A 22,214-nucleotide genomic window follows, 5' to 3' on the forward strand; every position below is an offset into this window, starting at 1 on the left:
TGTCTCATATCGTAAGCTCCCAATGAAAACCACGTAGAGGCAGTACGTACAAGACATTTGATAGTCAAAAAATCAAAATAAAGGAAAAAGGAAAGAGTCAATCCCTTTTGGCTAAAGCACTCGTTCTTTGGCCAATGCACTCTTGGCTGAGGCACTTTCTTTGGCAGAACATCTACCATCCGAAATACTTTTCCTTCACGGCCGAAGTCCTCTCTCGAGATCAAAGCACTTGCTGCCTTCAAAGCTGATCTGTAGAATATCTATAGGAATGATTGATGTAATGTTTGAATTAATGGATGTCAGAAATGTCAGCCTAGGATGTAGGTCGACTAACCCTTTATCAATGTGAGACGGCTTGTGATTGTTTATTTACATCTGTTCCCAATCATGCTATCTATGCTCAAACGTGCTCATCTCTTGTTGTAGAGCATCTTCCACATCCCTCGACCCTCTGATTGGTTATTCTGATAAAAACATGTCGAAATTTGCTCATGAAAACACGAGTGGACCCGACATTTATTATCCACATTGCCATTGCAAAAAAGGATCAACAGATTTACGCCGTCTGTGGAAAATAATACATCCAACCAAGAGAATCCCGTGGAAGAAAGCCAACAATCTTCATTTGAAAATACTACGTACTTTTGAAGAAAAAAAGTGTTCCTGAAAAAGAATCACCGAATATTCCTCAAGTCAAGTCATAGTCATTCTCTCAACAACGCCCTGAAAATTCCTTAAATAAAGGAAAATTACAGTGCCAAGAAATCAAGTTGTACAGAAAGACTGCCATGAGTTTCTCTAATAAAGAGTCAGCATCTCGAAGAGTCAGAAAACGCCCTGGAGAAGGTGAATGCTCATACGATGTATTAGTAACTCGCCATCTGTACCACCAACCACATAGACGAGGAAGGTCTAGAATAGCTATTAGACTCGCTAGAGAAGTAGCCACTATGGCTGCCATTATGAGAAGCATAACCTAACAGAACCTTGCCATAAAGGAGTTACTAAGAAACATACAGAGTCAGGGAGGGTACCAATTCCTCTGCAGCTCAGGAAAATGCATTCCAAGACCCTTCCAAAGGAAATTATTACCGTAACGAAGAGTAGGTTTAGAGCTAAATGATTGGATGCCAGCATCAGACTAGGGAAAAAGCCCTTCAAGAAAGGGAAGTTTAGATTAATACATCAACCAACTATGCCACCGATCAACCTCATGAGGTTCCATTCAATTTTCCTCCAAACTATGATCCGGAAGACCTGCCTCAGAGGTTAGTTAGCGTCTTTTATAGGTTGAGCCTAGGGCAGCGTAGAAATAGGCAAGCTTAACCTTTCTTTGCATCTAGAAAGAGGTAGCAAAGGCCACTTCAGTTCAAAAGACACAATAAACTAGGTTACATTGACATGCCCCCGAAACTATTGCCTACAAATAGACGTGAGAGGAAGGCAGAATAAGCAATAAATCAAGTAAGACTATCTCAACTACCTCAAGAAACACAAGTAAGAGAGGATGAAAATTTTGACGAACACCAAAGGTCCTAGGGTCTTAATGTGATGATAATCTCATATTCTCACAAGGGATTAGGAATACCTTCTCACAAGGGATTAGGAATACCCTTGTCCTAAACCACTTTACTCTCTCTAAAATCCCCAAGTATGATGGAAGAAGTGATCTTGCAAAGCACTTCTACAACTTCAAAAATCATATGAACTTGAGAGGAGCAGGAAGAACAGGGTAAGGAGGCCTTCCTACACTCAAAGGGGGATACTTATTACATATGGACTGAGCTACTACAATCCTGCCATGAACTGCAAAGCTTTCCATTTAACCTTAAGCCGATAGATTGAAGTGTGGTACACTAGGATTCCAGAGAGAAGCATTAGAAGCTAGTCAGACTTCAAGAAAGCTTTCCTTAAGCGCTTTGCTACAAGTAAAGAGGGAAAAAGGCTATTATAGCGCCTCTAGAACATTAGGCAACAACAAGGGAAATCGTTGAAAAATTTCTTATCTCATTTTACTAATGAGATGATCTATTGTGTCCAAGTCAAATACAGAGTAGCACTAACAGCTCTAAGGGGAGGATTGGATATGAACTCTCTCTTACTAGGAATGATAAGGCGTGAGATGATCAATGAAGAATTAAGAAATTATCAAAATAAGGCGAATCGAGGACTTCTGTCTCCACAAATGCAAAGAGGAAAAGATCCTACCTTCAACTTAATGGAGCACCAGGTCAAACAGTCAACCTCCCTCAACCGAGGAGAAGCATTTGCAACAGTAATATTAAGTGCATTTCCTACCTTATCTTATGAGGAGGTGAATCCCAATACAGAAGCGTACCAAGGTAGACCATACCAACGATTCCCTCATATGGGGAGAAGTAGATGATGAGGTACCAAACCTAGAAATAGGGATAAAGCATCCTCAACTACACATATTACCATTCTTATAGCCATAACACTGCTGATTGTAGAGATATTGCAAAGCACCCTAACAACCAAAGACACAATAGACGTTCGCAAAGAGACGAACATCTTAGACAAGATCGACAACCTAGGAATAATGAGACAAGGCACCCCAATAGAAGTAATGCACCACGAAGGTAAAATAGCTAGGGTGAAAGGCCCAGAGAGGATTAGAGACAAAGAAGCCTATTGGCCAATGTTGGTCGTGAACTTATCCGAGAAATCGACACCATTTTTGGAAGCCCATACATCGGATGAGAATTGAAAAATGCTCAAAGAAACAATGCTAAAGAAGCCTTGAACACCTCATAGTGAGTAACAGCCTATCCTCTATTGAAATAAGGGTACAACCCATCAAATTTACATAAGACGATGCCATAGAAGTACATTATCCACATTGTGACACCCTGGTGGTAAGGGCTATTGTGGCTCGAAATGGTCTCAAAAAAATGTTGGTAGATAATTGAAGCTCAGTTAACATCATATTCGGAGCCACATTTGATAATATTGAAGTTGAACACGAGCTAACTCTAATGAGTTTCCCCTTATATAGATTTACCGTTGACAGCATCGTCCTAAGAGGAAAAATTACTCTAGCAATACAGATATAGACATATCCATTCATGGCTCACCAATTCATGGAATTTTGGTAGTGGATAATCTCTCTGTATATCATGGAGCGCTTGGGAGACCAGTGTTAAAGGAATTATAGGCCGTCAAATTCATTCACCACCTGGGTATAAAGTTTCCAATAGAGAATAGCATAGCCATAGTGATGTGAACTTGTGTAGTAATGATGGCTATGAAACCCACAACAAGATTGAACCAAACCCAAGAAAGCCAATTAAGCTAAGGTTTTGGATTTGAACCAAATATATTTAATCAAGCAACCAACAATCAACTGATATGTCGACCTCTAGATTACAAGATTTAAGAATATCACCCAGTAGTTTTGAACACCACAAGATAATAATCTTGATAAGTTCAATTAAGAACAAAAGAATTGGAAGCAAATTGCCTCTCTAGAAATCTCTTAATTAATCATGTCAGAAAGTCTTTTTTTATTATTATAATGAAGAAGAATAAACCTATTTATACTAAACCTAGAAACAAAGTTTAAAACGGGATAAAACTCTAAAAAATATAAAAGTTATGAAAATTACAAATTCTAGCTAAAATCTACCTCTAGCGGAAAAAGGAATTTTTTTATTCTCGAATTGCTCTATGCGACCGCATCGTAGATATGTGGGTGGTCGCATGTTCACTGCATGGTAGCATGCAGCCACATGTTTGATTGACTATGTAGTTGCATGGTTTAGTGGCAAAGTCCCTATATCCCAAATTTGAACCAAGTTCATCCCACTCGTCCCGACTTTCACATCCAACATGAATCTTGATCTTTGGCTTGCAAACTTCAATGTTTTGAACTCCATAGCTTGAACAAGTGTTTGCGTGGCTTTGTTGCTTGAAAATGAACTTGAATCTTGGTCTTGGCCTCTCGTCAACAATCAACAAGTTCCTGATAATTTTTGCCCCCCTAGAATCACATAATCCTCGCTCTCTTTGAAAAGATTTAACCTCAATTCCGCACCTTGAATGACCAAATTATAGCCCTCGTCTCCAATCATGACAATGACGTGGAATGGTCCATCTCCTCTAGGATGTAGTTTCGACTTCCTTTGAGTTCGTATCCACCTCTTTTGTATGTACACCCAATCACCATTGCATGGATCAAAGAGTACACGTCTCGACTGTTTCCTTTGGCAATTTTGAGATGCTTCAAGAACAATCTCCTTTGGTAAGTCATTGTGCATCCTCTCTATCCTATCTTCGCCAATTACTTGTAGCAATAACACTGCACATGGATTTATGTTGCCCTTTAGATCATCTTTGTCATTCAACCCCATGGATATATATTCATTCCATTAGCTTTGAAACTCCTTTGTTTTCTCAAAGATCACAAAGTCAGCCTTTGATAATAAAGAGATAACCAAACAATGGTGGGGTTAGTTAGCTTCATCCACAAGTTGATGCTCAATGCTCGAATTGTATGGTATCCCAATAGGCTTGTTTTCATATACCAAGTCTTCAAAATCCTGTAATACAGAAATAGCCAAACAAGAGAGGGAATTGTTAGTTCTCACAAAAGCCCTCTCCAACTGACTCTCCTTTTCATGTAACTAAAGACTCTCTCTTTTTTCTTCTTGTGGCTCCACTTCTCTTTTAGCCACCTCTCTATTTTGTTTTTCATTCTCTATTTCTTTTCTCTCTTGTGGCTCTACTTTTTTCCTCACACTTAGTCACCTCACTATTTTCTCTCTTACTCTCTTGTTGTAGAAGATCTACCTCACCCTTTTCTCTCATTCTTTTTCCTTTTCTCACTTTTAACTTTAAATTGATCTTCATGCGCTTGTTGTGGTGTCAACGATAGAAGAGTAATAGGTTTTTCATCCTTAATAATCTAGTCAATCGAGAACAAAAGAATTGAAAGCAAATTGCTTCTCGAGAAATCTCTAAATTAATCATGTCAAAAAGTATTTTTTTTTTTTTTTACAATGAAGAAAAATAAACCTATTTATACTAAACCTAGAAAAAAAAAGTTTAAAATGGGATAAAACTCTTAAAAATATAAAAGTTATGAAAATCACGAATTCTAGCTAAAATAAAACTATCGCGGAAAAAGGAAATTTTTTATTCTCGAACTGCTCTATATGACCGCAAGGTAGACGTGTGCATGATCGCATGGAAGTAAGTAGCTTCCTGGCTATCTTCATTGCATGGTAATGTGCGACCACATGGTTGATTGACTATGCGGTCGCATGGTTGATAGTTTAGTAGCAAAGTTCCTATGTCCTAAATTTGAACTAAGTTAATCGTGTTCGTCCTAACTTCCACTTCCAACATGAATCTAGATCTTTGGCTTGCAAACTTCAACATTTTGAACTCCATAGCTTGAATAAGTGTTTGCGTGGCATTGTTGGCTCGAATTGAACTCGAATCTTGGTCTTGGCCTCTCTTCAACAATCAACAAGTTCTTTATAATTTTTGCCACCTTAGTATCACATCACATAGTTAGGGAAAACCAAAGAAGTACTAGAGAGTGCTATACCAACTTCCTTAGAAAAGCTGAGCCAAGGGACTTTAATGTAATTTTAATGGACATTAATGTGAATGATGACCCTGAACAAGGGCAAAGACCTGAACAACGGGATGACATCGAGATAATAGACGCCTTTAAAGAATATGCTATTTTCGAAGTACAGTTAACCCCTAAAGAAGGAAGAGCCACTGAAGAAGTGGTTTGTCTTGACAAACTGGATCCCTACTTTATTGATTGTGAGCCACAGACAGCTCCGGTCAAAAAACTAGAGAGCTTTACAGTGGATCCTCGGGACCCTTTCAGGTCCGCAGCCTGCTTGCTGTAGTAAAGGAGAAATTGAAGTGTTTTTTATATGAAAATTTGGATGTCTTTACATGGAGGCATGAAGACATGGTTGGCATTGATCCAAAAGTTAGTTGCCATCACCTAAATATCGATCTAAATGCTACCCCTCACCAGTAAAAAGGAAAGCCCTTAACCCAAAAAGGTACGAAACCTTAAAAGATGAGGTCAAAAAGTTGATTGACGATTACTTCATCCGAGAATCGACTTATCCAAAGTGGGTATTAAACCTCGTCCTATTAAAGAAACACAATGGAAAATGGATGATATGTGTGGACTTTTCCAATATTAACCAAGCATGCCCTAAGGACAATTTTCCACTACTACATATAGATTGACTAGTTGACTTTACAGTTGGACATGAACTATTAAGCTCCATGGATGCTTACTCAGGCTACAACCAGATCACAATGCATCCTACAGATAGAAGCATATGTTATTCGTAACTGACAGAGAATTGTATTACTACAAAGTAATGCCCTTTGGGTTGAAAAATGCGGGGGCCACATATCAAAGATTGGTTAACAGGATGTTTGCAGACCTAATTGTAAAGACAGTGAAGGTATATGTGGATGACATGCTTATGAAAAGCTTGACGATGGAAGATCATGCTAAACACCTTAGCGAAGCTTTTCAGGTACTTCAAAGGTACAAGATGAGGCTTAGTCCCCTCAAATATGCTTTCGGAGTTACCCCAAGGTAATTTTAGGGCTACATGATCAATCAGAGGGGCATTGAGGCCAATCCAGAGAATACTAGTGCTCTAATCAAAAGGAGATCATCTAAAAGGCCCAAAGAGGTACAAAGTCTTACTAGGTTTGTAGCAGCCTTGAGTCATTTCGTCTTGAAGATAACATATAAATGTTTCCCTTTCTTTAAACTTTTGGAATGAGGAAACATGTTTCAATAGACAGAGAAATGTAAAATAGCCCGGCAAGCACTGAAGAAGCACTTAGGATAGGCTCCTTTCCTATCCAAACCTAAAGCTGGAGAACCTCTGTAGCTATTCTTGGCGGTGACAACCAAAGCCATCAATTTGGTGTTTGTACGAGAAGATAAGGGTCACCAATTGTCGTGTATTATGTATGTAAAGCAATCCTTATACAGAAATATGCTATCTAGACATGGAGAAGCTGGCTCTCTCCTTTGTAATGGCTTTTCGAAAATTGAGGTTATACTTTTAGGCACATACCATACAAGTGCTAATGAACTGCCCTCTCAAACAAGTACTACAGAAGGCAAATGCTTCTAGAAGATTATTGAAGTGGGCCGTACAAAATAAAATCTTCAAAGCAAGAACTTTAGTAAAAGAACAGACTTTAGTAGATTTTGTGGCAGAATTTACTCCTATTCCAGAAATGGTAGAGGAGATGGAATCTGCCAAACCGCCCACATGGAACCTTATTGTTGATGGCTATTTAGGAGACATGGGATCTGGAGCAGGAATGGTCTTGGTCAGCCCAGAATAACACAAACTAAACTGTGCAATAAGGTTCGAACGTAACAGAATATGATGTCCTTCTAGTTGGCCTCAGATTAGCCATAGAAATGCAAGTAAAAAGGTTTGTCATATGCAGTGACTCTTAGTTGGTGGTTAGCCATTTTAAAGGAAAGTTTGCTAGCTTACCTTAAACTCGTTATAGAGATCTTGCTAGCCTTTGAGAAATTCAAGTTGGCGCAAATCTCAAAATGCTCACGTGACGCTCTTTTCAAACTGGCAAGTAACAAAGATTTCAAACTACTAACAATTGTCCCAATAGAACACATTTATGACCCTCTACTACTAAAGTCGAAAAGATGATATGGGTCGAAGATACTGCTCCATTAATGAAGCCAATTATAGCATTTCTCAAAGACCAAGATATACCCTTTGACAAAGAAGAAGCTCTAAAGGTAAGCCGCTTACTTCGTCTCTTAGGATGATGTTCCATACAAATGAGGCTTTTCCTCTCCCCTATACCGATGTATAGGTAGTGTGCTTCAAGAAGTTCATGAAGGATATGTGGCAACCACGTAGGACGATGGTCTCTGGTATAGAAGGTATTAAGATAGGAATATTATTAGCCCATACTGAAAAAATGCACAGCAATTTACAAAGAGGTGCGATAAGTGTCAACACTTCACAATGATCTAGAGATAGCCCTCTGGGAACTAAGTGTTTCGCCAAATTGGGGATTGATCTCATAATCCCCTACCTAAAGGAAGAAGTGCCAATTTTGCAATTGTTGCTATCAACTACTTCATGAAATAGGTCGAGTCAAACCTCTGGCTAAAATCGTCGAAGCTAATACTTCTAAATTTTATGGAAAAATATCACATGTCAGTTTGAAATTCCCCATTCAATTATTTCAAATAATGGGCGAGAATTCGACAACAAGAAGGTCCAGAATTTATGTGAGGAGTTAGAAATCAAAAATCACTTCTCTTCCCTGCATCATTATTAGGCTAATAGACAGGTAGAAGCCGTCAATAAAGCCATCAAATACATACTCAAGAGGAAATTGGACACTTCTAAAGGGGCTTGGGTTGATGAACTAACTTAAGTTATATGGGCCATCGGAACTACTAGTAAAACAACCATAGGAAAGGCTCTATTCTCTATAGCTTATGGAGCCGAGGCTATGAGTCTAATCAAAGTGGGTCTAAGTTTCCTTGTCCCATACATTTTAGCAAAATATCTAACGATGAATTGAGAAGGTGTGAACAGGACTTTTTTGAAGAAATGAAAGATGGATGCCAAGCCAAACTGACTATTTACCGGCGAAAGTTGGCTAAGTATTATAATTCTAAAGTTAAGAAGAAGTCGTTTTGCGTGAACGACCTTGTACTAAGGAGAGTGTTCCTATCTTCTAAGGAGCCAGGAGTGGGAACCCTAGGCCTTAATTGGGAGGGTTCCTATCGCATCAAGGAAGAGGTTCGATCAGATACTTACAAAATTGAAGGTATGGATGAAAAGGCACAGCCTCATCCATAGAATGCAGAGCATCTATGAAAGTACTATCAGTAAAAATGTAAATGTACTTTTATTAACTGTTTGAATCAAACAAAAGTTTGTCTTATTAAAAGTCTTTACTATAAAGGAAAAATACCTCCCATTGATAACGTTAAGGGATAAGCTTCTACATAAAAGAACTATCCCTATGCAGAGAAGTATGGTATGCCTCAATAATATAAAAGTTGGCAATATAACGCTTATTAACTTTACTGTTTGTAGATTCAGCTTCTCTCCTCACATATCTACCTCCTTTGTTAGGCCCAATATTCTGGAGTTCAACTCTACAACCTATTGCTTCAAAGCAGCATTTTTTTTATTAGCCACCCCGGGGCCTCAATTGTTAAGTTTCTAGTGGGCGTCAGAAGTCTCCACTTGCTTCATCAGGAAGGCCACCTTACTATGCAAAACTGAACCTCATTTTCCAAATTTTCAATTTTTGCCAATATAGAAGTAGGTTTCACATACTTTTCAACCTTTTGTTTCTTCAAGGCCTCAGCCTTAGCCTTTTTAGCTGCCTTTTCGACCTGGGAGACCTTATTCGTGAATTCTATATTTTTATTTTGAAGGTTTTTAAAGAAGGCCTTCGCCTTTATGGCAACAACAAACTCCCTCCCCATTTGGCTCATCATGGAGGTGAAGATGTTCACCAAATCGCTGGTCTCGACGAATTACTACTAACTGTCTATCTTGAACTTGAGAAATGTTGATGTTGTTATCTAACCCTCTGGAGAAAGCATTGACAATGCCTTTGGAGCTAGCTCATCACTCCGTTGGGAAATGGAGAGCTTAGTCCTCGCCCTCTTAGAGGAATCTTACCTTGGGGACTCCACAGCAGTTGGCCTCTTCTAAGCCCCCTTGGCCACAATAATAGAAGTCTCCATTAATTTCTCCTCTGCATGGACTTTGGAGCGAGACAGTGGGCTAGCCATGGACCCACCCTCTCTGATAGCAGAGTATTTCTTTTTGTCTCATTCACCTTTTTTTTCCCTATCTGTCACGAGAAGTCACCTATCTCCTTTATGGCCAACAACCTCTTTGTTGACCTTCTCAATTTAGTCCCTCACCTTCTTCACTGTGACAAATGAGGGCTTCAATCCCTTTTTCCCGAAGATGGAGGTGACAGCAAAGATGGTAGTCTATTTGGAATAGGATGCCTCTTCTTCTCAAAATTTTCTACAAAAGGATAAATGAAGGTCAGAAATTATGCAAACTAATGACACGAAATTTTTGACAAAGTGCAATTACATTTTTGGACCATCAATTCCTCGAAGAATTGACGAGTAATGATCAGCCTTTTGTACTCCTTTGAAGATAAAGGGTGTAGGTAAATGTCCTCAACAACCTCTAGCTTAGTTTGACTGAGCTCGAAACGATCAACTAATCCTACAAAATAAAGAAGGTTAGAATAAAAAATAAATCAATCTCTAGGTCAACAATCTAATTAAGGAACAACATTCACAAGCTTTTGGTTAGGATGTGAGAACTGTCACATAGGGAACGATGTCACCCTCACACACCTATCACTTCTCCCTTCCTAGAACCATTTCTCATTTCTTCACTTGATGGAGGAAGAAAATCCTATGACGAATGAAGAATGTGTCCCCCATGGACATAAGGAATACTAACCTTTAGAATCTCCATTTCCCAAAACCCTAGGTTGCAAAATGGTTTGGAAAACGTGGAAAGCCATGTCTTTGCCAAGAAAGGTCGTCTTCCACAGAAAGTAGGTTTCCACTAACTGTGCCCAAGCATTGGGGATGAGTTGGGTGGGAGCCAGCCCATACAACCTAAGTGCGACTCTAAAGAAAAGATGAAGTGGTAGACGATTCCCTGCCTTTAAAAGGTACTGACTAATGACGACGCATCCCTATTTAAGAAAGTAGGCTCGCACATCAGGAGAGGGAGCTAAGAGTTTTATATCGTAAGGGATAACGTATTTTATCTTAAATTTGCTAAGTAGGATGTAGTTACTATAAAGGGTCGCAGTGCCCAACCCATCTCCTCTACCTTAGACTCCCTTAGAAGTAAGACACTTTGCCCAACCATAATGGCTTGGATAAGGTTGGATGTGTTAGTTATGGCAGCCCCCCTCTCAGAGGCCACTTGGCTAATGTCTAAGTTCTCCCCAGACAGTGAAAAAACCACTAGATCCAAAAGTCACAAAAAGATTCAAATAATTATGAGATTAAACACGAGGCCGGAGGAAAATAACTTAAAGTGTAAAAAATGATTGAAATGAAGGATGATTGGAGCAAAGGCGAGAGAGTAATGAAACAATTTAAGTGCTGTAAGTCACAAAGGCAAAAGTGATTCTTGGCCCAAGATCTTCACCTTTTATCTCTGCGTTCAATCCCAACCATTAGATGACGATCCAAACAATTCAACCTTTTATTCAAAATCCAATATGAACCGCTTATCACATCTGTCGTTTCCTGGTCTACGACTTAGATAAAAGCATTTACAACTCGCGCTTTGTGGTGCCTCAACCCTTAAAATGTGGCCACAGTAGTCGTCATTGCTCATTAAATGTGGAGTGTATTAGAAAGTGAAATGCCTCAACTGCCATTTCTTGAAATTCTGCAAAAATAAAAATTCATTTTGGTGCTGTAATTTAGAATGCTGTGTATTCATCAAACCCATACTTGCCTCCTCAAAGTTATAGCCTATGACTTCGGTCATGTTGACGAAGCTCTCAAATTCAGCTTCCACATGACATTTAAAAATAGAAGAAAATGGCAAGCAACATTTGTTAGATGTACCTCAATTTTGCTTAAATGTCTGAATGAATAGGAGGTCGAACATACATCTTTAGCAAGTGATCTCAATATGTACTTCAAACATTTCGTCATATATTTTACTTTCAAATTCTAATTTTTATGTACGAATAATTACAATTGGACTTGGGGGACTATATTAAAAATAACCACCTCCACAAAATTTTTAAATTCTTATTTCAATGTAACACGAAAGTCCATGTACTACATTAATTATCATACATAGACTTAGGAGACTATTGTTATGTTTAATATCCGAAGCTCACAATGAAAGCCACGCGAAAGAAGTATGTACAAGATATCTGGCAATCAACATAGTCAAATTCAATGAAAAAGAAAAGAGACGATCCCTTTTGGTCAAAGGACTCATTCTTTGGCAGAACCTCTACCATCCGAAGTACGTTTCTTTTATAGTTGAAGGCCTCTCTCTAGATCGAAGCATTCTCTGCCTTCAAAACGGATGTGCAAAGTATCTATATGAATGATTAATGTAACGATTATATTAATGGATGTCAGAAATATCAGTGTAGGATGCAGTTCAATGCAATTAATTTGTGGCAAAGAGTGATGTGAAGCTTTGGTTAATAGGATGAGGCCATGTGGTTCTGATCCAATAGTATCGACGTCGGCCCAGACTTTATAAATAGCAACTCTTGTAAGCTTTTAAGGGGTTGAAAAAATATATATGTAAGATTATATACTTGAAATCAGTAAAAAGTCTATTTCTTGTTCATTCGACATTTATATACTTGAGTTCAAATCATTTTTGTTTAGGTGGGACTGGTTATTCCATTGACCCTTCGATTGGTTATTCCGATCGAAACATGTCGAAATTTACTCATGTAGACACAAGTGAGCTCGACATATGCTATCCACGTTGCCATTGTAAAAAACAAATCAACAAAAGTAATGCTATATAGCACCAATGTGACAAGTAATGATGTAAAACAGATGGTTGAATGGATTGAAAAAGAATTGGCTCAAAAAGTGAAAAGGCAATATTGTAAGTGTGTCAATTGAGCTCCGATTTGGACCTATAATACCATTTCGAAAAGAGGACGATAAGACGAGAAGAACTCACGCTTTGCCATGACATACGATGTATTTAGACCATCTGAGTTAGTTTAGGACTCAAAAACTATTTTTAAAGTTTCAATACTATTTTCGTCATTTAGTTTATTTTAAATTTTTTTCAATTTTAGCTGTTTAAACTGGTTTTTCATGTAAACCTTTATAAATAAATGGTTAATTCATTGTTTTCATCATTTTTCTATTAATAAAATTCATGAGTTTAATTTTTCATAATTTGATGGATTCCAAAATCTGTATTTTTAAGATTTTCGCTTGAATTCCTTGTTTTGCACTGCGTCAAATAACATAGTCAGATGTTTAATGCCACATAGATCGATGCTAATTTGTAACACCAAAAATGTTACTAAGCATTATTCTTTACATACGCTAAAAAGAGATGTGAATCACTAATATAAAATTTCTTTCACAATAAAAAATTGATGATAGATACTGAAAAGATTACACCATGATTATAAGAGCAAAAGTTTTTTTGTAATTTCTTCGGCATGTTTTTAACGGAACTTTTAAAAACATAAAAGCTGCTCCTAATACTAATTTTTTTTTTTCCCCGAATATGTTATAATAATTTTATGAAAGTGATTTGTGTAACTAGAAGAGCTTTTAAAGAAAGTTGACCAAAGTATCTTTATTCGGAAATGTACTCATAATAAGGTTTTTTTTTTTTTTTATTGGCTACAATGTTAGTGGAATGATATTAGGCATAAAAATATCTCACAAGGGGTAATATTGAATTTTCTTTAGGCTTTAGCCATAATTTCACCTTCTCGATCAAATTTATGAAGATTCACCCGCCACTTGTTATTTTGTACAATACAATTGAATCCTGTCTAATTTGCCAATTCATGAGAAAATATTAAATTTTTATTTTTGAAAGTTTTCAGTTGGGATCTATGGAGTAGATGCATATCATCTAACTGACAAATGAATGGTTTTGGACTAATCACAATAACTGATAAATACAAAATCTGACAAACAAAAGGATTTGACTCAACAAAATCCCATGATTTTCATTTTTATGTGAACTATTTATTAAGAAAGCACAAAACCAGGCGAGAAATTTCTCTTTTACAGCTAAATTCAAACTATCAGCCATCTCATCACACTGAACCTTTTGTGGTGATGGTGGTATTATCAACTGTATTTGTAAAAAATAAGTATAAATATGCTAATGTATACGTGTATTTCTTCTGTAAATTTTCTACCGATGACTGTACAATTTCTTCTTGCTAATTTAGTAGTTTCCCTATTTTCACCTTATTGTGAGAATGGACAATTTCAGGGTACAAAACGTGGTCGACCAAGTGGATATCTCGTACTTTTCTGCTTCCTTTTCCGAGCTCAAGTTATGAAAGAAGGAACCGAGAAGAAGGTAACCGCAGAAACTGGCTTTAGTCGCTGTGTTCTAGAAGTGCTCTTTATGGAATTCAAATTTGGTTGAGCCCTTTTGATTATAATCATAACAGAGTTGGCTGAGTTCTTTAGCCAAAACTGGTGCCCCACAGTAGAAAACTCCTGCTCCAAAATGCCAGATCAATGATAAGAAAAATAAAGAATTAAGGGAAAATTTTGATGATTCACCAGTAGAAAGTGTACTGACCTATCCTTGCATTTGCATGCTTGGTACCAATTTTTGTGAGAACTTTTGTCCAATTAGGCCTTGCAAAATGTGTTCTAACCTGTTAGAATCAGATTAATTCAAAAAATTAGACCAGCACGTAATGTAAAAGGTAATGGACAAGATTCAACATTATAATGGTTAAGATTTTAAGTTATTTTCTTCTTTTGTATTTTCAATGTTTTAGAGTTTACTTTACTAAACACGCCAAAAAGGTTCCAAGGGACCATTAAAGTTTTATTGTCCATAGCCATATCAAAGAATAATGTTTCCTCAAACCTGTTCTAAATAAGAGGATATGGTCTTACCCTAGTACCCGATACAATGTCAACCCCATTTTTAGCATGGTTAAGCGCCTGGACCATGGTGATGAGAGCTGAACGAGCATCTCCTTCCTCGTATACACTAGTTAAGTAGTTATGCATCTCAATAACGCCCTATAAATTTACAAGTAAAAGATTGATATCAGAAAAATAATCAGTAATTGAGATGAAACTATAAATGGTGGTGTGATGTTACCCTTTGATCAAGTTCAGCAACTTCATTCATTACTCCTTTGAACCAATCAAAAGACCCTTGCTCTCTTGTCACCCAATAGAAGTAAGCATTAGTTGTCTTCAGAGTTTTCTTTTGTTTTGGAGAAACTTTGTTGTGAGAGGAAGAGTTATCAGAACCAACGCTCTGATCTGAATGCCTACTCGAACCAGAAATTGAATCCTGAGAGGATACTAAGATATTCAGCTTCTAAAGCGTAACGAACCAGTGAAAGTCTTTAGAGCATAGTTAATCAAGAATACGACATGTACGTGGAAGGATATATTTACAAGGCTACGCGTTATAAGAAATTAAGTTACTTACTGCTTGCTCCTCCATTTTGACAATATTGTTTAACAAATCTTTTAGAATGCTGATGAACGGTGTTGCTCCAATTCCGAGTCCAACAAGTAGAAGGACATCATATTTCTGGTAATCTTGTGCAGGAGCTCCATAGGGTCCATCTATTAGTAGCTTCGGTAAACTGAAATTTGGAGGCAACATTTGGTCATTAAAAATACATTTACCAGCTTATAAAGAGAAAAATGTGCAATACATACACTCCTTAGGGAAGAACTGTACCTTTTTTTCGTTGTCTCATCAGCTCTAAGTAGCCCGCTCTTCCCTCCCATTGGAGGCTCACAAGCCTCTGAGAATATTCTCTTAAGTTCGTGTGTCCAGTCACCTAACTGCCGTATGTGAATACTAAGGTAGTCGTCTCCAGGCGCTGATGTGATGGAAAATGGATGCCTGGATATTTGCGACATAGAGCATCATTAAAACAGAGGGAATAAATTTTTGCCGTATATTTAGTAATAATGTATTTTGAGCTTAAAAATTGGGCTATATATGATTTACTATTTTAAAAATATATAGTTTCTGGCACAGAAATGAGAGCTGAAATTTCATTTGTAAATATACAATGTAATACAGAATAGGTAAGATTCAATGAAATTTTGGCATGCAAAACTAAAACGTACGTTGTGATATGATGATCATTGAGACTTACCACTCAAATGGAGAAACGGCTGGGCACTGGACGAACATATATTGTCCACTCTTGTATCGAAATTGGGAAGGCTTGGACATTTGTAATGTGAGCACATTTCCAGGATATATGGCAACCTAAAATGGTTAAGAGAAGTTGAAGAATTCGAAAAGTTAGAACCCTTTAATTGTGGAGTATGGCAATATTTGTCCAATTGAATTTACAATATAACTAAAAATGCCATGCTAACCTTCAGAAGTCGGACAGCATAAAAGCCTGACCTGAAGAATCTAAGGGTCCTTTCCCCTGCGTATAAGAGTACAGGAACCGCAAGATACATCCACGTCTGCAACCAACGAAAATTCATCAGGAATATTTGCTTAGAAAACTGATTTATTGATGTTAAGAGACAGCATAATGCAACAGAAAAATCTGTACACATACCGTTTTTCTGTACCATCCTTGCACTAGATAAAGGAACGTGCCATGGATGACGAGCAAAATGTAGACAAGGATGAACAAGTGGTGTGAATACCAGAAAGCATTGTAGCCAGTGAGCCTGTCAAATGGCTTAGGCAACTTAATAAGGCTCCGTCTGAACCACCGAGTGGCCAACGTGAAAGCAACCAACATGAAGATCACCATTAGGATTCCTGTCACACCCTCAATTCCTTTAACAAGGTCCATGTACGTGGGGATTCTATTACCGAAGTCGTGTCCAAAATTACGTTCATATGCAACCTCGGATTCATTTATTAGCCTCGGGAAATCGCACGTGAGGTGGTTACCAGCATGGAGTATTATACCAATTACAATGGCTGCAGCAATAGTCTACATATATCCAATTATTAAACAGTCAAAAAAACGTTATAAAAGAACAAATAAGTTACCTAAGGTTTCGATTATAGGACATAGGTTCAAGTCTACCTTGTGAAAATTGATGTTGTCATCGAAGGGCAGAAAACACCCCAACTTAGAAGACCTCATCCAGGTTATAATGTTCCTGCACACAGGCAATAAAATGAGTGCCATATTGAATTTGAGGGTCTCTCCTGCACCCTTAGCCGTTAGGAGGCAGTATCCCATAACTTTGTATGCATCTTTCTGTTTGTACTGAAAAAACTTCCACAAGAAAAGCCCAATCATTATCAAAATCCACACCGAAAGCACCCAAATTCTCCTCCAATTTTCTTGCAAAAAGTAGACCAATCTTCTGCTCATTCTCCTTATTGGGCTTCTATTTCTAAGCCCATGAAGATTTTGACTCAGTGCCTGGCTTGTGTAGCTGAGGGCTTGACTGTAATTTAGATATGTGTCCTTTTGTAGCAATAGAGTCTCCAGCTGCCACAGCTGCATCACCATGTGACAAAATAACACGCATGAGATATGATCATGAAAAGTTGGATCATGCGGTTTATCTTCAAAGGGAAAATACAAATACTGCGGGCCATATGTGTGTGTTTCAGTGCTCAAGACGCGCATTTAGGATCCTAAAGCCGAAACTCACTTGGCAAAAAATAATTCGACCGAAAAAAGCTAAAATTATTGCTCCGTCATTTTCTTAGTAGCTTAGATTAGAAGAAAACAAAAATAGTTTTACTGATTTCGTGTTTTTAAGGAAAGATTTCCACCTAATCTTCATAATTAATTGAACTTTGGCGAGACCAAGTTCTCACACGCAAAAAATACAATACTCGAAGCATATTCCGCTGAGCTTAAATGAATTTTAATCTTTCGAGTCTAACTTGAGAAACACGATATTCAAAATAATTAGCTCATTATAATATTTTTATTTTCGAATATAACCTGTGAAAGACGACGTCGAAAATAATTACTTCATTATAATATTTTATTTTTCAACTGTGATAGTTGAACAACACGGAACACGGTAATCCAAAATTAAGAGAGTCCTTAATTGTCTAACTACTCACTCTATAAAAGGTCCATCTTCATAAGTTTAGTTGTAACCATTTTTCCATTCCTAGCAGTCTCAGTGCTGTGGTTGGTGTTGAAATAAATTTATGGATTCTTTAAGATATTATAAAAAATTATATATATTAATATCACAATATAAAAAATAATAATAAATAAATGCGTAAATTGGTCATAATGGGGGGGCCCACCTCAATGTAACCAAGTCTTTCGGGATCCAACTCTTCCATTATTAAAGCTGCATACTCCTCTGCTTGCTCTTTTAATCTCGATAACTTATTGGCAGATGCACTTAGCATAATAATCTACACGATAAGAAAATTTAAAAAATAAATAATAATAATAATAATAATAATAATAATAATAATAATAATAATAATAATTGTTAGAAATTCATGTCATGCATTAATTTACAAATTTACCCCCACCAATTCCACTGAAAATCTTGAAAGTAAGATAATTACTAGAATTCAAAGAAAAATAGTTTTATTTAAATTTTATATGTAAAGTACACATGCCTGACAGACGGTGCCTTGCCTCATAATCATTACTTGCTAAACGAATTTACGCAATTTTTAATTATTACAAAATGATTAATTGAATAAAATAATTTGCATTTACCTCCTTAACTTCCTCTTCCGTGATCCGACCGTCTTCATTCTTGTCCACCCTGTGACAATATCATTAATTAAAATATTTTTAATCATATTTAATAATTCAACAATTAATTAAAGGTCAAAAAAAAATAAAAAATTGTCCTATTTAACTTTCACCTTTAACTTTAGTTAATAACTTAATATAATCAATTAACGGATAATTTTCCACTAAGAGTCGATAATTTATTTAAATTAAAATAATGGTCAATCAACGAAAGATTCATACATGTCGAAGAAAAGCTGAAGCCTAGAATCGAAATTTTGATCCGTTATTTGGGACCAAAATTCATAAAGCTCCTCTCTGTTAATATTCTCGACCTGCAATCTTCTCCTTCTGCCTAATGCATCGAATAATTCCAATGCAAACTCCTTCGAATCTCTCATCCCTTTAAAATGAAAAATAAAAATAAAAAAATAATCATTCGTGAACAAAGATTTGTGGACGTAAATTATAAATCAAAATTATAATTAACCTATGCATTGTGCAAAATCGGCGCGATGAAGGAAGCCATCTTTGCCGAGTTTATCGAAATTGTTTTGAACTTCATTCCAGCCTTTTACGTGGTTGTTTTTGCCATTACTGATGAATTTAAGCCCCTGTAGAGCCTTCTGCGCGCCGGAGCGAGTGCGATCCAGCTGAGCGCGCTGGCGGCGAATTGCCCTCGCCGCCAGAGCTGACTCCAATCCACTGGTGCTTCCGCCACTCGCGCCGCTGGAGAGTATACGTGATGCATTCCCATGGCTCCACGAAAACCTCTTTAACTCGGCTTTGAGTTCCTGCGAGAAGTGCCTGGCTTTCGCCACCGCTTCGGCTTTCAATTCCTGAGAAAATTGAAGAAGCCTATTCGAAGAGCTACGGCGCATGGTCGGTGATCGCGAAGCTGACACCGGAGCTGAAGCTGTGGCCGGAGTGTCCATCCCGGAGAATCCAGAAACAACATCATTGCTATTGTCAATATTAATGAAAGTTGCCGGTTCAACACTGCGTAGGATAATCGTATCATCATCTTGAAGATCAAGTGTGACTTCAACAAATTCCTCTGTGGATGAAGCTCCCGTGTCTGTTCCCGGCGATGATCCTTCACTAACTAATTTCCCGGTGGCAACTGTATCGGAGCCCCACCGACGTTCATGTTTACCGAACCCCCTCATTATAAACAATTTTGATAATGGGGGGCAGTTGGAAGATTGAAAATGAATTTATTTTTTATGAACTCTGTATAAGAGTTTATAATACGCATCAGGAATCTATTTAAAACGACATGTAACGCGGAACTACGGACAGGGACAGGGGAGAGAGTGGAGGGAGAAAAACGAAGAACAGAGATTTTAATGTTTTTGTTTTGTGCTATTGAATATAGTTTTTGATACCTTAAAAAAATGGTGACCAGAGGGGGTTGGGGAGTGGGGATACGGGGTTATAATTGACATTTTATGTAAAAATTGTTTTGTTTCTTTGCCTACCCTACGCTATGTTTGGAAAGTAAATTCAACGGGTAAAAAACGGTGGAAAAGAAAATGAAATAATGTTGTTTGTACATCATGATTTACAGATTGACTTCGACTGTAAAAATAGCATTCTTTCTTTGTCAAAGTAAAAATTTAGTGGGTGAAATACGGTGGAAAAGAAAATCAGGGTCCGTTTGATTGTAAAGGTGAAATTTGGGTGAAAAGAAAACGAATTTCAGGTAATTGAATTAATGAGAAATTGTTTCCTTGGAAATTGTAAATTATTGTGTTTTATTGGTATAATTTTTCACGTAAAAAAATGTTTAAATTAAAGTATTTTTTGATGTCCTTTTGACTTTATTTTATATGAAAATTGTCAATTAAATAGATAGAAATTACTAGTATTGAGAATGAAATTTGTTTCTATTACCAAAACAAAAAAAAAAAACAAAAAAAAAACAAAATTCAAGAAAATCATTTATCTTTGGGTGTTCGTTTGGCTTTGTTTTATATTAAAATTGTCAATTAAAAGGAAATATTTCTTTACAATAAATCTTTGCCACTGCGAAAAATAAAAAAATAAAAAAAAATGGTGCTACAGTTCAGAACCAAGAAAACTTCAATTCCCAAGAAAAGAAAAAATGGTATCAAACACCCGTAAAACTTAAAGTTGGAATTGATTTTCCACTTTCCCTAGAAAATTTTGGCCTATCAAACAAACCTTAAGGCCTTGTTTGATTGCAACATTTTCCATGGAAAATGTCACATCCAAGGAAAATAATTTCCACTTTAACTGTTTGATTCGCATGAGAAATAGAATCCGAATTCTTATGTACAACCATTTAAAGCATGTTTTTAGTCAATTCCATGGAAAACGAATTCTTATGGGTATGGTGGTTTTTTGTTTTCCAACTTAGGTGAAATTCTTTTTCCTTTTCCTTTTCCTCATTCGCAATCAAACGGGGCTAAGAGTTTTTGAGGGGCTTTTCTTTGTACTTCGTTTGGATTGGAAGAAATGGAAGGAGTGAACAATGAAGGGAAATTCATTTCTACTGACCGAGAATTAAGAGAAATTCTGGTATACTTTAATTCGGGTAGAGTATGTCTTGTTTATGACCATGTTCTACAAGCTCTTAGTGGTAAACATTTATATTCTTCTAACTTACGATTACAATCAATTTCACCAAATAACATGCTATCTTATAATTGCTTTCGCATCAAACTTCAATTCTTGCAATAGTTGAACTCTTATGTTGTATTTATTCAATAATGGTGATAAGTGCAAGATTGAGTGAAGGGCAAGCCTCAATTAAATGGTGCAAATTTGAGCATCTTTTCTACCTATTGCATGAAATTGATTGTCCAGTGTTATGTGTTGATAACATGGTAAAGCAAAGATTGGAACTCGTATTCAATTTTGTGTGTTAAGTGGAATGAGTCGAGCTACTCGACTTGAGCCCCCTGAAGAGTTAGCTCTTGCTTGCAAGTGGAGCGAGCTAAGCATGATCTAGTTCTCTTCTCAAAACCTCTGCTCAACTCGCCCTAGTGTGTCTAGTCAAGTTATCATATATATATTTTTATTTTTGTATTAAATTTTTATTTTAAATTTTTTATTTCCCGATTTGATGCAAATCAGCAAGCGTCTCATATGAAAATAAAAATAAAACACACGCACACAATCGGCTCAACTTGTTCCGTGACTCATCTATGGGGCCAACTAAGCCAACTTGTCTCATATGTGAGGCGAGCCAACTAGATGAGCAACTCAACCCTTTTGATATGAACAATGCTAGGCTTACGGGACCTGTTTCACAGGTCCTGCCAGGCCATACACATATGTGGGGTCCAGGTAATTTTTTTAATACATGTGGAGCCCCTGCACAATGAGGAGTCATGTAAAACACCTGCGAGTAATGTCCTGTACACTGGGCATTATTCTTTTGATATCCCTAAATTATGAGATCTTGACTAACTTTATATGTATGTGTGTAATATGTATAATGTGTTTGAACATATGTGTGCGATTGTGAACTTTGCTACGCGTAAAAAAAGTGGCGTGGAGAGTGATGGCTGTTGTGGGGGTGGCCCGTGCAATTGAAGTGACAATCAAAAGGCAAAAATTGTTAATTAAGGATATTTATTTGATCCCATACTTAATGCTACCTTGGAATAATTTATGAGAATGCCAATAAAAATTAAATTTGTGCCAAGATTTTGAGGAAAAAAAAAAAGAATGTTTGACATTTTTTTACTACGTTCGTATACAACAAAATT

General features: G+C 37.0%; 1 protein-coding gene across 1 annotated transcript; it reads right to left on the reverse strand.

Annotated features, from left to right (window-relative positions):
- Nucleotides 1–13,747: 13,747 nt before the first annotated feature.
- LOC111398563 (respiratory burst oxidase homolog protein A-like) lies at nucleotides 13,748–19,821 on the reverse strand. Its single transcript, XM_023025524.1, has 14 exons — nucleotides 18,965–19,821; nucleotides 18,718–18,877; nucleotides 18,457–18,505; nucleotides 18,027–18,140; nucleotides 16,831–17,253; nucleotides 16,348–16,734; nucleotides 16,154–16,249; nucleotides 15,925–16,040; nucleotides 15,498–15,665; nucleotides 15,240–15,399; nucleotides 14,901–15,098; nucleotides 14,690–14,818; nucleotides 14,364–14,442; nucleotides 13,748–14,278 (listed from the first exon to the last, which is right to left on the reverse strand). The coding sequence occupies exons 1-14, from the start codon at nucleotides 19,641–19,643 to the stop codon at nucleotides 14,169–14,171; spliced, it is 2,868 nt and encodes a 955-aa protein (XP_022881292.1). The 5' UTR covers nucleotides 19,644–19,821; the 3' UTR covers nucleotides 13,748–14,168.
- Between the last annotated feature and the right edge of the window lie 2,393 nt (nucleotides 19,822–22,214).

This window comes from Olea europaea, chromosome 8 (assembly GCF_002742605.1).
Source record: "Olea europaea var. sylvestris chromosome 8, O_europaea_v1, whole genome shotgun sequence".
Lineage (NCBI taxonomy): Eukaryota > Viridiplantae > Streptophyta > Magnoliopsida > Lamiales > Oleaceae > Olea > Olea europaea.

Excerpts from the sequence above, each read along its gene's own strand:
- LOC111398563 (XM_023025524.1), bottom strand. The coding sequence starts at position 19,643 with ATGAGGGGGTTCGGTAAACATGAACGTCGGTGGGGCTCCGATACAGTT. Across the intron at positions 16,735-16,830 it reads ACAACATCAATTTTCACAAG|ACTATTGCTGCAGCCATTGT; the intron begins GTAGACTTGAAC and ends GGATATATGTAG. Across the intron at positions 14,279-14,363 it reads GCATGCAAATGCAAGGATAG|GAGTTTTCTACTGTGGGGCA; the intron begins GTCAGTACACTT and ends ATTTTGGAGCAG.